The following is a 15,091-nucleotide window of genomic DNA, read 5'->3' on the forward strand; positions in this document are numbered from 1 at the left end:
AGGGGTGGGCAAACTATGGCCCGGGGCCGCATCCAGCCCCTCAGACATTTTAATCCGGCCCTCGAGCTCCTGCCGGGGAGCGGGGCCCAGGGCTTGCCCCACTCCACGCATGCCATGGCTCCGCACGCCTCCTGGAAGCAGCAGCATGTCCCCCTTCTGTCTCCTACGTGTAGGGACAGTAAGTGGGCTCCACACACTGCCCCTGCCCCAAGCACCGCCCCTGACGCTCCCATTGGCCAGCAACCGCGGCCAATGGGAGCTGTAGGGCCAGCAACCTGCGGACGGGGCAGTGTGCAGAGCTGCCTGGCCGTGCCTCCACGTAGGAACTGGAGAGGAGACATACCGCTGCTTCTGGGAGCTGCTTGAGGTAAGCACTGCCCGGAGCCTGCACCCATGACCCCTTCCAGCACCCCTGCCCCAGCCCCAGCCCTGATCACCTTCCTGCTCTCCGAACCCCTCAGTCCCACCCTCCTACACCCCAGGTCTGCACCGCCAGCTGGAGCCCTCACCCTCCCACCCGCACCCCTGCCCCAGCCCAGAGCCCCCTCCCGAACCCTGAACTCCTCATTTCTGGCCCCACCCCAGAACCCGCACCCCAGCCCCCAACTTTGTGAGAATTCATGGCCTGACAAACAATTTCCATACCCAGATGTGGCCCTCGGGCCCAAAAAGTTTGCCCACCTCTGCTATACATCCCCATAATTTTCAAAATCTCATTTCCAAAATTCTTTTGTTTAGAGTAGCTGTGTGATCCAGCATTGTGCGTCAGTATTTAAAAGAGATGAATGTCATCTAAATACAATGAAGAATAAAACAAACACACAAAACACCTCCCTACAAATGATATTGACATTTTGGGCCAGAACCTACCTGCAGTCGTCATGCCAAACGCACACCGGCCGCACTGAGCTTGACCATAGAATTTAACTCTACAAGTCCAATCCTAGAACACATTTTCCACATGGGCCGCTTCCTGAAGCAACTATTTTGTTTTTAAACCCGTTTCCACCCAACCATTTATACTGGCCACACTTTCAATGAGATGTCATTGAAAAGCTCAAGCAAGAGGCAGCCTGGTATTTTCACATTGTCAGAATAGAGGGAAAAAAACAATTTAAGTATGTACATAATATGTAATAAGAATAAGTTATCTTTTTAATATTCTATAATAATGTCTGAGACTGATTTAAATGCCTCAGGTTTGCTTGGATATGAATTATGACAGTTCTATATTGCTTTGTATATTCTAAAACCTGGAGATTATCCCTGAATTTAGTGCTTATGGCCTTTTTTAATACAGAATTTTTTCTCTCTCTAAGAAGGAAATGGCACACATTTGTGCTCATTCAGGGCTGGATTGTGCAACCTTTACTTGCATATGTGAGCACTTACTCATCGGAGCATTCATTCACTCCTTGTGTACGTGTGCTGGCGCCAAAGTGAGGAAGGGTTGCCCTTATGTAGAAAGAAATACAGATTAAATGCTGACAAACAGTTAACCAAAGAAGATTTTTGAAAATTCTGATTGGGTCTTTTAGAGGATTCAGATATTCATTGGAAAAAATACAATAAATATATATATATTCAGCTGCACTAAATAGAAATACCAGTACTTATAAATTATTTAAACCTACTGCTATTGTTAGTGTTAAAACTCCCACTGACATAAGTGATACAGGATGTAGCCCATAATCCTTTATATTTAGAAAGCACCGTGCAAGTATTATCCAATTAATCTAAAAAACAAAAGATCGAACTAGTCAGTCCACAGTCTCGCCATAGAATTGGTGGATATGCAGTGCCTCCTGATTACTTACAGGGGTAAGGAGGATTGAGCACAGAGCACGCTCCTGTGGTGCAGTGAGATTTTTGCTAGAGTATTGTCCAGGATAGAGAATTTGTTTGGCCATAAATAAGGGCGTAGGTGTTCCATTAACAAATGTTAATTATTCATTATTTTTCATTGTAATTGAAAATGTTGTTTTCTAATAAAAGCTGTAGCTAAGCTTTTTGTACTAAGTGCATTATGCGTATGGGTGTATGTAATCTGTTCGGGGTGTCTGGGTGCTAATAAACAGACATTTTCTTTGAGGGAAATAGACATCTAATGATTCAGGATTTCAGCAGCTTAGAGAATTACTTCATAATATTTCTTCTGTTTTTTTTTTTTTTTTAGGTTGGTTCCCATCATCTGAGACTTAACAGAGGCCTAGAAGCAAATGCTCCTGCTTTTGACAGGTAGGCTTCACTAGACTCTGTCAGTAACACATCAGCTAAGCATGTAACCATGATTTCACAGCGGTATTCCGTCCCAGCGAACCAGAGCTGTTAGAGAAGGAAAGCACTTATTAGATCATCTAGTCCATCGCCCTTGCTTTTGCACAATTATTCCCTACGGTATGGTTTTAGTGCTTTGTCCTTTCTAGTTTTGGTGGAAATTGAATCAAAATGATCTCAGCCTATTTCTGAAGGAGTTATGAAATTCTGAATACTGTGCAAAAAAGTGCCATGTAACCACTTGCAAGTCAAAAACGAGAAATTTACATTTGGAAATAGCCTCTCCATACTCTTTCTTCTTCTCCTTTTGTCCCAACCAAATAGAAGCTAAATGCAAACCCCGTTGCCTTCTGAGTTTATTTTTCTCCCTGTTTTTCTATGACTGGAGCTTGTTGCTGCAGAGTAACAGCAGCAGCCCATTCTCCGCCCCCCCCCGTGAGATGCTCTCCTGGTAACATTCTTTTGCTCCGACCCAGAGGAATGGATCTAACCCCATCAGACTCTGCAACTCTGCTGGAAGCTATCCAAATATCCAAAATCCATACATTAATGTGGGTCTTCTGAGTGCATGATCATCAAGTGGGGAAAACCCTGCAGTTCTTTGGGAGCAAATTCATATTGGGAGCTTTGTCTGAGAGAGGATTTGACCTCTGATGAATTACCACACCCTAGTCTGCCTTCGGCATGTGATTTTAAGTGATAAATCAAAATTTATATTCAAGTTACATGTCTATTTTAATAGGCCGCAGTATTTTCTTGATTTCACTTATTGCAGCTTTTAGTGGAGATGATTATTATCGATCACTTTGTAGCACCTCAGGACTCCGGTCAGGGATTAGGGTCCTATTATTCTAGACTCGCTACTAAGAAGTGATGGTGGGGACTCTGCCCCAGGATCTTACTGTTTTCTGGTTCCTGTGGTAGTCTACTCTGGGAAGTCTCTGCCTGCCACTTTCCCTGAACTGCCTTCACGTTGGAGGGTTTCACTAAGCAGAGAGGGAACCCACATAAGGTAATATTGAGGATGCATAATCCACGAAAGGTTGAGGGGAAACTGTGATGCAGATTATGACCCCACTACCCCATCTAACCCCAAACCCTGTTCTCCCTACCCCAGAGCAACCACAGAGAATATGTGAACACTGCAGCATGGCGTGCGCCTCCAAACCCAGGTAGACAGACTCGTGCTAGTGGGGCTCAAGCAGTATGCTAAAAATAGCAGTGTGGATGTTGTGGCTTCAGCAGAAACTGAGGCTAACAACCCAAGGGCTTGAGAGCCTGAGCTGCCGTCTGAGCTGCACTGTCCCCACTGTGGTTTTTAGCTCACTAGCTCAAGCTGAGCTAGCGCAAGTCTGTCTGTCTGGGCTGGGAGGCTCTCTCCCGGCTACAGTGTAGACATACCCCTGAGTGGCTTCCTCATGGTAGAGTGAAGTGGGAGAATGGCTTGGATCTAGCTCCTCTCTTACTTGTGTACATCACAGCCCAGTTGCCAGATCAGAATTGCATGAGACAGTCCAGCCCAAACTAAATTTTTAAAGGATTGTGTTAAGAGCGTTTCTGGTAAGGGGCAATTGAACATTCATACAGAAAAATTCACTGAAGCCTGTAAAGTCACTGCAGCCTTTTCATGTGTTTTGGCATGGCCACAGTCTGTTAATTTTTCACAGCTCACACCTTGACATCTTGAAAAGACACTGGGAGCAGTGAATACAAATGTCCTGTTTTAGCATCTGTTTCTGATAAATCCCAATGCAGGGCTCACATGAAAGGTTTTGGATTCGCCTTTTTATATGTTTGTTTTTAAAACATCCTACTTCCTTTTTTTTAAGTGGACTTGAGGGCATTTTGGTGTAACTATTAAGTTCACAGTAGGGGCACTTTGATGCCCTTTATCACAAATCTGGAGGGGAAAAAATGAAAAGTCACATTCTTAGTCCATAAATAGGCTCCAATGCTTCAATTGGAGCTTTGCTGAGACCCACTGAATTCAAAGGGGCTGGCTGGCTGTGTGGAGCAAGGTTCTGCCTGCACAGATCCAAGTGTAGGATCGGGGTTGTAAGATAGCACCAGCATCTTTGGCTGTTTTTCTTTCAGGAAAGCCTGCCAATTTTTTTTGTCTTTTACAGGGCACATTATTTCTTGTTCATGGGACTCATCAATGCAGCCTATGACATGTACTTGCCAGTTAGAGAGACAGTAACCTTTTAACAACACTATCGCCAGGCCATGCAAGCACTGGCAGCACAAGCAAGCTTTTCATTAGTGCTGTGTTAGCGTGCGTTTAATACCTGGCCTTTGCTTTAGTGCTTTAGCAGCTTTAACTGCTGCAGGGTTTCTTACGTTTGGACCTTTCAAGGCTCTTGCTGAGCTTGTTTAACTCCTATAATAAACACACACATACACCCAAACAATATACACACATGTGTTGAGGGGAGAATTTATGCCCATGTATCTACCTACCTAAGATCTGACTCTTAACCACCAACCTGCCTGCTAAAAACATACAAGTGGAATGCGAATAGTTTTACAAACCTGAATTATGTAGCAGCTCAGAAATAATTGATCGGTGTGGCTGATGACATTTATCTGGCAATGACTCATTTGCTGACCTTGGGTCTGGAATCCCAGACCATAGCTGACTCTCTAAGCACTTGTCTACACTGCCTGGGAGATCAACAAGTGGCAATCGACGGTCGATTTAGCGGGTGTAGACCCGCTAAATCAACCGCAGATCGCTCTCCCGTTGACTCTTAATCGAGAAGAGTAGCGGGAGTTGACGGGAGAGCATCTCACGTCAACATCGCATAGTGTGGACCCTGCGGTAAGTAGATCTGAGCTACATTGATTTGAGTTATGCTATTCACATAACTCAAATTGCATAGCTTAGATTGAATTTCCCCTGTAGTGTAGACAAGGCCTAAGGGTTCAGTCCTGCAAGATGCTGAGCGATTCCTGGAGGTGCTTAGTCCTCTCAACTCCCATTGGCTTTGCTCAGTCCTTGCAGTTACAGGGCCATAAAAAGGCCGCATACGTAGGACTGTATGAAAACTAACAATGTTATTGATCATCTGAGCTCTGTATCCTTGTCCTACCTCTCCAGTCTTTACACTCAATAAAAGTAAAGTATCATTCCAGTTATTAATTCCACAGTTACTATGATGACAGAAAATGAGGGCCCTATAAAGCAGTTCTTTACTGTAAAAGCTGACTAAAAGGAAGCTAAGATATATTTGTGGAGCTACTGCTGTTGAAACCTTCAAGCAGCCAGCGACCTCTTCTGCAAGTGTTTTGGAAAGGGTGGCTGGTACGTGATATATATTAAACTAGATTGTACTGCTGCTGCTACTGTTGCAGGCATATGATGCTTCTGAAAGAGCAATATGGAAAACAAGTGATTGTTAACCTGTTGGGAAGCAGAGGAGGAGAGGAGGTGCTCAACAGAGCTTTCAAGGTAAAAACAATAACAACAACTTTTGTTAAATTGCTGAGCGTCAGAGTCCTGCTTCTTCAAGAGGGAAAATCACTTGAGATCGGCCTCAGGGCACCTGATCTGAAGAAGTTAGTCCAGGAAACTGCACTGCCTATATTGCATCTTTCTCTTTGTGTGTAATATTTCCTGAATGGATGATCAGGCTGTCTTTTTCCTTACTTCTTCAAATTGTATTCACTTTTTCTTTACTAACCTCTCAAGAGAATTAGGGTAAATATTCAAAAGCACCGAAATGCCATTTCAAAAGTGATGTAGTCACTTAGGGCCTGATTTTTAATGGTAGTTAGGCACTTAAAATTGCAGCAAGGCAACTAGTAGGGTTTTCAGAAGTACTTAGCCACCTAAGTCCCAGAGTTAACTCATAAGTGCTCTCAGTTTCCCTATCTGTAAATTGGAAATAATGATTATTTACTCCCCTTTATAAAGTACTTTGAGATCTATAATTAAGAGCTGAATATTGCTACTCTAAAATTACAGTCTTCTCACAAATGTCAAGATAGAACTACAGGAATCTAAAACTGACATCCCTGGTGAATTCTTACTTAGATTATTTTAGGTAGTGCATATGCAATATCCACATTCTTGAAGATATTATCCTCACCATTTATAGAATCCTAGAACTGGAAGGACCTCGAGAGGTCATCTAGTCCAGTCCCCTGCACTCATGGCAGGACTAACTATTATCTTATTAACAGTTTATGGGTGCAAAAATAACGTCTTCCTTATTTTATATGAGATCCATCTTTCTCTAGACAAGTTCTTTACAATTATCTACATTGTTTGTTATGATCATAGAACAGGAAATTGGTTACTAAATCAGAATTTAGTGCATCTGTCATATAAAGATTGTATGCATTTGTTCATTTGTTTTAAATAAAGGGTTGGGTTGATTTCCATTTTTTTTAAACTGTATGTCAGACTAACAGAATTGTAAGTGAATTATTGTGAAGGTGAAAGGATCTGCATTGACAGCACTGGATACTGAAATTCTGTATTTATCCAAAACAGAGACCCGTTGGGCATTTTCATTATATTTGTTTCTTCATAAATAAATGGTTAGGAGGGATGTGCTATCAGTGTTTAACTTGGTGCATTTCAGAATACTCAAATTAAAAATTACAGGCAGTATAAGTAATGGGACCCTCATTTCCCTTTTGTCATAAGCTTATCTCCTTGCTTCTCTATCTTCCACTATCCACTTTAATTTCCCATCTTCCTTCCTTCCCTTCCCTTCCCTTTCATTTCTTCCCTCAGTCTTAAAGTTTTATTTAAATCACTTTAAAATATGTTCATTGCAGTTGCTGCTAGTTTCCTTTGATCTGAGTAGGATGGTCTCCAATATCATTAGTATATGCAGAAAAATCTTTTTTTTCTTTTCTGTTTGTTTGTTTTTTAATTCAGTACCATGCCTCTGAATTTCCACCATTACTTGGTAGCAGAAGATGAAATTCAGTATTTTTCCCAATGATTTTGCAAGCATTTCTTAACCACTATAACAGACTGCAATTATGTTTGTACTAAAAACAAAGCCACAGTGTATGGGGTGCAATACTTTTGACAATGGTTTGCACTGAGGTAGTAGTGAGATATCATTCCCAAGAATACTACCAGTACAGTCAAATGTAAATGTACAAACTGAAATGTGGACAGTTACCAGAGAAACAGATGTGTGTTTGAGTAGCAGCCTTGTTAGTCTGTATCCGTAAAAAGAAAAGGAGTACTTGTGGCACCTTAGAGACTAACAAATTTATTAGTGTGTTTGACTCTGATAACAGTACAATGAAATACACCTCTTCACTAAACTACATACAATACCTTTTGTCTTTGTCTATGCAGGGAAGTTTTAATGGTTATACTGATATAGTTATAGCCCTGTGGAGACATTCTTAGTTTGGTATCAGAGCATTTTTTTGTTTTGTTTGTTTGTTTTTCAGTTTAGTTTAAATCCCTTCTCAAGCAACATAAGCAACATGGAAAAAAGGCACTCATGAACTGGAATAAGAGTGTCCATTCTGGGGAAAAGGCCATAAATATTCAGAGTTAAAGCTATTCTCACTACTTCATGGGTTTGTGATAGAATTCTGAAAAGTGCATGATGTATGTTAATAAAATATAAGATGATCGTACATACATCATGTGCAGTCATATGAGGAATGAGGAAAGTATCATGCTTTATCTTTATCACTAACATTATTTCATTGTATGCTTTTGGTTTGTAACGTCTTAAATTTTTTTTGCTCTAAAAGCTAGACTGTTGAGGCCATATAGGTACTTATGTGCACAGTTGCTTGTGTTACACACTCATAACCAGCTTACGCTTATATTTTACAGCTACAACTTAGGTTCCCACATAGGAAAATTTGGCCCTAACAGTCCAATTTACTCTTGGAAAGTAAAAAACAAGGAACTTGCATTAGAAAAGCATACAACAAAATAATGTACTTCCCTCTAGACTTCTCTATATGAAAGCCATGATTAAAGTTTATCAACAGTATAAGGCATGCAGATATTGATATCTGGGCTGTAGAAGTAAGTAGAATTTGCTTTCCTTCTTCCCTTTTCAAACAGAAATTGCTGTGGGCCTCTTCCCATGCTGCAGACACACCCATGATTAATTTTGACTACCATCAGCTTGCAAAAGGTGGGAAAATAGAGAAGCTGGAGAATTTGTTGAGGCCTCAGCTAAAGTTGCATTGGGATGAATTTGGCATCTTCACAAAGGGCAAGAATGTACCTGCCCGGTGAGTGTCCCTGCCCCTTTATCACTTTCCATACACAAATCATGCCATCTACTGAACCAAGTTCATCACTTTGTTTGGAGACTGCTGTAGCTTTCTGTGCTATTTATGTTTTAAAAACATGTTGGTTCAAAGTTTCAAGTAGCCTCCATTTGTACACATGGGCTTGTGCAAATATTTTTCTGTGTCCAGAAGACAGAGGCCATTTGAAAATTTAGACCCCGGTCCATTTTATTTTACTACTTGTAGTTCTGATTCACAAATTCAGTTAACTTTGTGAGGCTCTCTCTCTTGGAATCATTTTAATTAGGTGACACAATACCAGATCCATCTCAGGTTTGTTTTTCCTCATAGAGTATAAATATCCTGTTCACAGACTTAGTTTAGCTTTTATAAAACTTGTTGAGCTACTGTGGTAGAAAGAGTCCATCTTTCTACTATAGGTCCAACTATAAGTATTTGTAGCAAGTGATGCTGAAAATATTGATTTGTTGGCTGTGCTGATAGATTTTGTTAATGGAAGTGCCTGTTGTGTACAAGAGGATCTGAGAGTGAGCTGATAAATAACATTTAGCCTTCCTGTAAATAACCACTATAATTTTAGGAGGAAGGAGAAAGAAACTATTTTGATAGTACATTGAAAAGAGCAGATATTTCATTGCTTGTTTAGCGTCTGTATTGGGATGCTTCTTCATGACCACTAACAACATTTATAGTTATGCAAGATAACAAGTATAATCAAATGTCATGCTTCAGGGTGGAAGCTGATTTACTGGGTTCAGGAAGGAATCTTCCCTCCCTCCCGCAGTTACAGCACTGTACCTGTCTCTGGGTGGTGTATAGTTTTGTTTGTTTTTGGTTTTTACATTCCTTTCAAGCATCAGATACTGGACACTGGTGTACGATAATGGACTACATGGACCAATGAGTCCATCATATAGAATCATAGAAACCCCAACGGCTGGGGCAGGACCAAGTAAATCTCATAGACTTTAAGGTCAGAAGGGACCATTATGATCGTCTAGTCTGACTTCCTGCACAATGCAGGCCACAGAATCTCACCCACCCACTCCTGTAACAAACCCCTAACCTATGTCTGAGCTATTGAAGTCCTCAACTCGTGTTTTAAAGACATCAAGGTGCAGAGAATCCTCCAGCAAGTGACCCGTGAACCCACGCTGCAGAGGAAGGCAGAAAACCCCCAGGGCCTCTACCAATCTGCCCTGGAGGAAAATTCCTTCCCGACCCCAAATATGGCGATCAGCTAAACCCTGAGCATGTGGGCAAGACTCACCAGCCAGACACCCAGGAAAGAATTCTCTGTAGTACCTCAGATCCCACCCTATCTTGTGTCCCATCACCGACCATTAGGCATATTTACCGCTAATAGTCAAAGATCAATTAATTGTCAAAATTAGGCTATCCCATCATACCATCCCCTCCATAAACTTATCAAGCTTAGTCTTGAAGCCTGATATGTCTCTTGCCTCCACTGCTCCCCTTGGAAGGCTGTTCCAGAACTTCACTCCTCTGATGGTTAGAAACCTTCATCTTCATGATTTAGTAGGGGATTGGTCCTGCTTTGAGCAGGGGGTTGGACTAGATGACCTCCTGAGGTCCCTTCCGACCCTGATATTCTATGATTCTATGATCTAATTTCAAGTCTAAACCTAGACCATCCCAAACAGGTGTTTGTCCAACCTGTTCTTAAAAACCTCCAGAGGTGGGGATACCAAAACCTCCCTTAGAGGCCTTTTGCAGAGCTTAACAATCCTTATAGTTAGAAAGTTTTCCTAATACCTAACCTAAATCTCCCGTGCTGCAGATTTAGCCCATTACTTCTTGTCCTACATTCAGTGGACATGGAGAACAATCGATCAGTGGCCTCTTTATAACAGCCCTTAACATATTTGATGACTATTATCAGGTCCCCTCTGTCTTCTTTGTTCAGAATTAAACATGCCATTTTTTTTTTCCTTTTTCCTCGTAGGTCAGGTTTCCAAACCTTTTATCATTTTTGTTGCTCTTCTCTGGACTCTCTCCAGTTTGTGCACATCTTTCCTAAAATAGAACTGGACACAATAGTCCAGCTGAGCCCTCACCAGTGCTGAGTAGAGCGAGACAGTTTCCTCCCTACAATACTCCTGTTTATACACCCCAGAATGACATGTGCCTTTTTCACAACTGCATCACATTGCTGACTCTCATGCAATTTGTGATCCCCTATAACCCCCAGATCCTTTTCAGTAGTATTGCCATGTAGCCAGTTATTCCCCATTTTGTAAGCTGTATATTTGATTTTTTCCTTCCTAAGTGAACTACTTTGAATTTGTCTTTATTGAATTTAATCTTGCTGAATTCAGACCAATTCTCTAATTTGTCCAGGTCTTTTTGAATTCCAGTCCTGCCCTCCAGAGTGCCTGCAACCCCACCCAGCTTGGTGTGATAAACAAGCATCCTCAGATTTTATAAGCATACACTCTCGGTCCATTATTCAAGTCATTTTGAAAACATTGAATAGTACCAGACCCAAGATTGCCCCCCCACCCCACCCCCAGCGGGACCTGACTAGATATGCCCTCTCAGTTTTACAGCGAACCATTGACAACTGTTCTTTGAGTATGGTCTTTCAACCAATTGTGCACCCACCTTATGGTAATTTCAGCTAGACTGTGTTTCCCTAGTTTGCTTATGAGAATGCTGTGTGGGACTGAGTCAAAAGCCTTACTAAAATCAACATATATCACATCTACTGCTTCCTCCCTAACCATTAGGCCTGTAACCCTGGCAAAGAAGGAAATTAGGTTGGTCTGACATGATTTGTTCTCGACAAATCCATGATTGCTATTCATTATAACCTTGTTATCCTCCAGGTGCTTACAAATTGAGTGTTTAATAATTTATTCCAATATCTTTCCAGGAATCAAAGTTAGGCTGACTGGTCTATAATTCCCGGGTCCTCTTTGTTCCCCTTTTTAAAAATAGGTACTATGTTTGCCCTTCTACCAGTCCTCTGGGACCTCATCCCTCCTCCAGGAGTTTCAAAGATAATTGCTAACAGTTCTGAGATTGCTTTCCCCTGCCAAATTTACCACCAGGCCTTAACTAGTTCTCCAGTTTCTTGACCCTGGAAAATTGCTTGTGCATGTTGTCAAGCTGTCTAGAGTAGCTCACAAACATGAATACCAACCTCAGGGCAGACTGTTACAAACCAGGGCACAAACCCCAAACTGGTTGTGTGTTCTATAATTAGATTTCACCAACCAAGTGTCAAGTGAGAACTCCTCAAGCACTATAACAGCTTTAACATGGAGTCACAGACAGTGCCCTTGGGTGTTTCAGTTGAGCTTAACGCATAGGCAAGCTTGTCTTTGTGACAGATAATCCAAAAACACCAAAAACCACAATAATATTCAGTTTACTCCCAGTCCCAAAGGACAAGTCACTTACCCCAGGTCAATTTCACTTCAGATCTCTCAGGAAAGACAGCACTTGTAGCTAATCCTATAATAAACTAAAGAATTATTAACTAGGAAAAAGAAATGAGTGTCATTTACAAGGTTAAAGCAGGTAAACACACACACAAATGAGTTACAGTTTTAGGTTCCAAAGATAATAGAAGCTTCTATAATAAGCAAGCTCTATATGTCCTTTAGGGCTAATCCAAGCTAAACAGCCAGTGATCCCTTTCTTATGCTTAGAAGTCTTGCCCTCTCCCTGATGTCCAAGCAGCATAAGATAAGAATTTCTTCTTGACAGGGATTTTTATTCCCTTCCGCCAGAGCTCAAGCTGATGGGATAAATTAGTGCACATCTCCTCTTCATGGGTGTAGGAGGAGCAATCAACAAAGTCTTTTGTCCCCTGATGTTCGACAGTGGCTCCTCTGGAGAGGAGATGACACCTCTTTGTGATAAACAAGCATTTCACACTTAGTAGTGCTTCTCTCCTGACTGTGGGGGTTTAAGGTTTTAAAGCAAATACTCTTGTAGTTACAGACCAAACACTTAAATATTACCGTGTAACATGGGATACAGATGTCTTAAGTGAGATTAAAGTCTGAACGCATTTTTATAAATCTAATACCTTTTTTTAGCAATACTAACACACAGGTCAGCCAGACAGGTTTTCAGTGAGGCCTAGGGCCTTGGAGTGAGCTAACACCTGGTCTGCAAGCATCGCACATATAATTGCAGGTGTGGTTTTGCAGGCACAGTTGGGTACTTGAAATAAATTGAGCAGGCAAGCGTTTTGCACCTACAAAATGTGGGTGGAAAAATCCAGGCTGAGTGTTTGAAAATCTGGTCTTATCTACCTGTGGATCAAATGCCATTTTTATTGACTTTCTAACTTAAATGTTTCTGATGATAAAAGAAAACAATAGTTTATCAGTAACAACTGGATGTGGAGGCTCCTAATAACCTGCTGTATCTCTCTCTATTCTTTTTTTGGTTATTGAAGTCTGCAGACAGGTACCTTGCGAATGAATTGCCTGGACTGTCTTGATCGTACAAATAGCGTACAGTCCTTCATTGCACTTGAGGTGAGTTCATTAATGGTCTTGCATACACATACACACGCACTCTGCTTGTATTTTGTGCTTTACCAGAAAGGGCAAGAGGGAGGTCTCCTAGCTCTGTCTTTCCATCATTAAGATACTTGCATTAGTTTAACTATAGAATGATGGCTGGGTGAAATTTCTTACAAGAGGTGCGGGGGGGAAATGAAATATGAAAAGTCGCTTTTCCTCACCTCTCTTTCTGTCTTCACTCCAGGTTCTGCACACTCAGTTAGAAAGCCTAGGGTTGAACTCAAAGTCTATTGTTGACCGCTTTGTGGAGTCCTACAAGGCAATGTGGACTCTCAATGGTCACAATCTAAGTAAAGTGTTTACAGGCAGTCGTGCCCTGGAGGGGAAAGCCAAGGTAAAGGAGAATATCAGAGCTGCTTATTCATGAGTGACTTTAAAGGAAGTCTACACTATCACTGCAAAGGTCACTTGTGTTGAACATTTTTGCCTAATGCAGGTAGGGAAGCTCAAGGATGGAGCCCGCGCTGTGTCACGCACCATTCAGTCAAATTTCTTTGACAGTGTGAAGCAGGAAGCCATCAAGTTGCTACTCATGGGTGATTTCTTCAGCGAGGAACATGCAGACAAAGGAAGGATGCTTATGGACAGCACAGCTCTGCTGGGTAAGTCAGATGTAAATCTATCTTCTTTGTCTTGTGTTCGCTTCCAGATGTTCTAGATGACCAGTTGCATTCTTTTGAAGAGTCTAGAAATAAACAGAAGTTGCACAAAGGCATTGATGTATAGAGGCAATGCTTTCAAGTCACCACAGCATGTGCTTGAATTCCACTATTTTTATTTCCCAAAATATTCAATTAAACTTCTGCATAGGTTGACTCATTCACTGATGATAATCTGTGCTGATGGAAGTTGTTGTCTACTGTTTAGAAGAGTGGATTAGAAGTCTGAATTTCTGCGGGTTTTTTTCCAGCTTTGTCCCTGACTCACTCTTTGACCATGGGCAATTGTCTTGAGACCAGATTTTTTTTACAAACTGGCCCCTCTTTTTGTGCCTGCAATTTCTGGATTCTTTAGGCCATTTAGGTGTCTAAATATCTGACTGCACGTGCAAATCAGTTACTTAAATGCTGAAATTATCTAAATTGCTCCTGCAAATAATGGTGGTCAAAAAATTACACTCTTAATTATTTGCACCCACCAAAAAAAAAAAGAGAGAGGAAGTCTGATTAAAGCAAGGCTAAAATGGGGACCAATCAGGAATAATCAAGATGGTGGGGTCTTATGTGGAGTCCTGGCCATATCAGAATATAGATCCAAATTCATGATAGTTTTTCAGAATTAGTGTATAACAGTATGCACCAAAAAAATCTAATGGGTCTTGGGTTTGGTTCTTAAATTGTGACACAACCATCATTTTGTGGGCCAAGCTGAAAATCTCAAGAAAGACCAATCTCAAACCGTATTATTCAGTCATTATTAGGGAAAGGATTAGAAAATTCTAGTAACATATATTTTGAATATATTTTCTTCAAGTTTGTCACTGTGAAAGTCCTGTTTTCCCTTCCCCTCCACTAGTACAACTCATTTCAGTGACTGCACCCAGTTACCAGGAAAGAAATTGGTGGCATCATTTTCACTTACACAGTTATTGTTATTTCCACTGGAATTACTTTTTTAGTTATTGCACTGATGCCAGTAAGGTAACTATCATTATTTTACAGTAAGTCTACATGTCACTGACGTAGTACCATTTATTCCACTGCAGCAAATTGTTTTTACTTTCTCTGTCCATCAGTGACTCCCAGTATTTTGAAGGCCATGTCAGAGCGTCAGTTTGAATTCACGTGCTTCAAGCGGATTCGTGTTGCCATGGGGACCTGGAATGTAAATGGAGGCAAACAATTTAGAAGCAACATCCTTGGTACCAGTGAGTTAACAGACTGGCTGCTGGATTCTCCCAAGCTCTCTGGGGTTTCTGAATTTCAGGGTAAGACTTTGAGTGGTAGTGTATCTGTTTTAAAATAAACATCTCAGAGAGGTGATTAAGAAAAAGCAGA

At 41.3% G+C, this 15,091-nt stretch overlaps 1 protein-coding gene across 6 annotated transcripts in view; it reads left to right on the forward strand.

Annotated features, from left to right (window-relative positions):
* The window catches only part of SYNJ2 (synaptojanin 2), a 103,719-nt gene that overhangs the window by 49,057 nt on the left and 39,571 nt on the right, over positions 1-15,091 (forward strand). For 5 of the 6 annotated variants that reach the window (XR_012158101.1, XM_073337776.1, XM_073337777.1 and 2 more), the window contains 7 exons: positions 2,177-2,238; positions 5,632-5,728; positions 8,336-8,508; positions 12,965-13,046; positions 13,279-13,428; positions 13,531-13,696; positions 14,830-15,021. Coding sequence is in view for 5 of the 6 variants with exons in the window: in XM_073337776.1 (XP_073193877.1) it covers positions 2,177-2,238; positions 5,632-5,728; positions 8,336-8,508; positions 12,965-13,046; positions 13,279-13,428; positions 13,531-13,696; positions 14,830-15,021 (922 nt within the window). In the remaining variant the exon portion in view is untranslated. The remainder of the gene's footprint in view (positions 1-2,176; positions 2,239-5,631; positions 5,729-8,335; positions 8,509-12,964; positions 13,047-13,278; positions 13,429-13,530; positions 13,697-14,829; positions 15,022-15,091) is intronic. The other variant, XM_073337774.1, reaches the window with a different exon arrangement.

Source organism: Lepidochelys kempii, chromosome 3 (assembly GCF_965140265.1).
Source record: "Lepidochelys kempii isolate rLepKem1 chromosome 3, rLepKem1.hap2, whole genome shotgun sequence".
Taxonomy (NCBI): Eukaryota; Metazoa; Chordata; order Testudines; family Cheloniidae; genus Lepidochelys; species Lepidochelys kempii.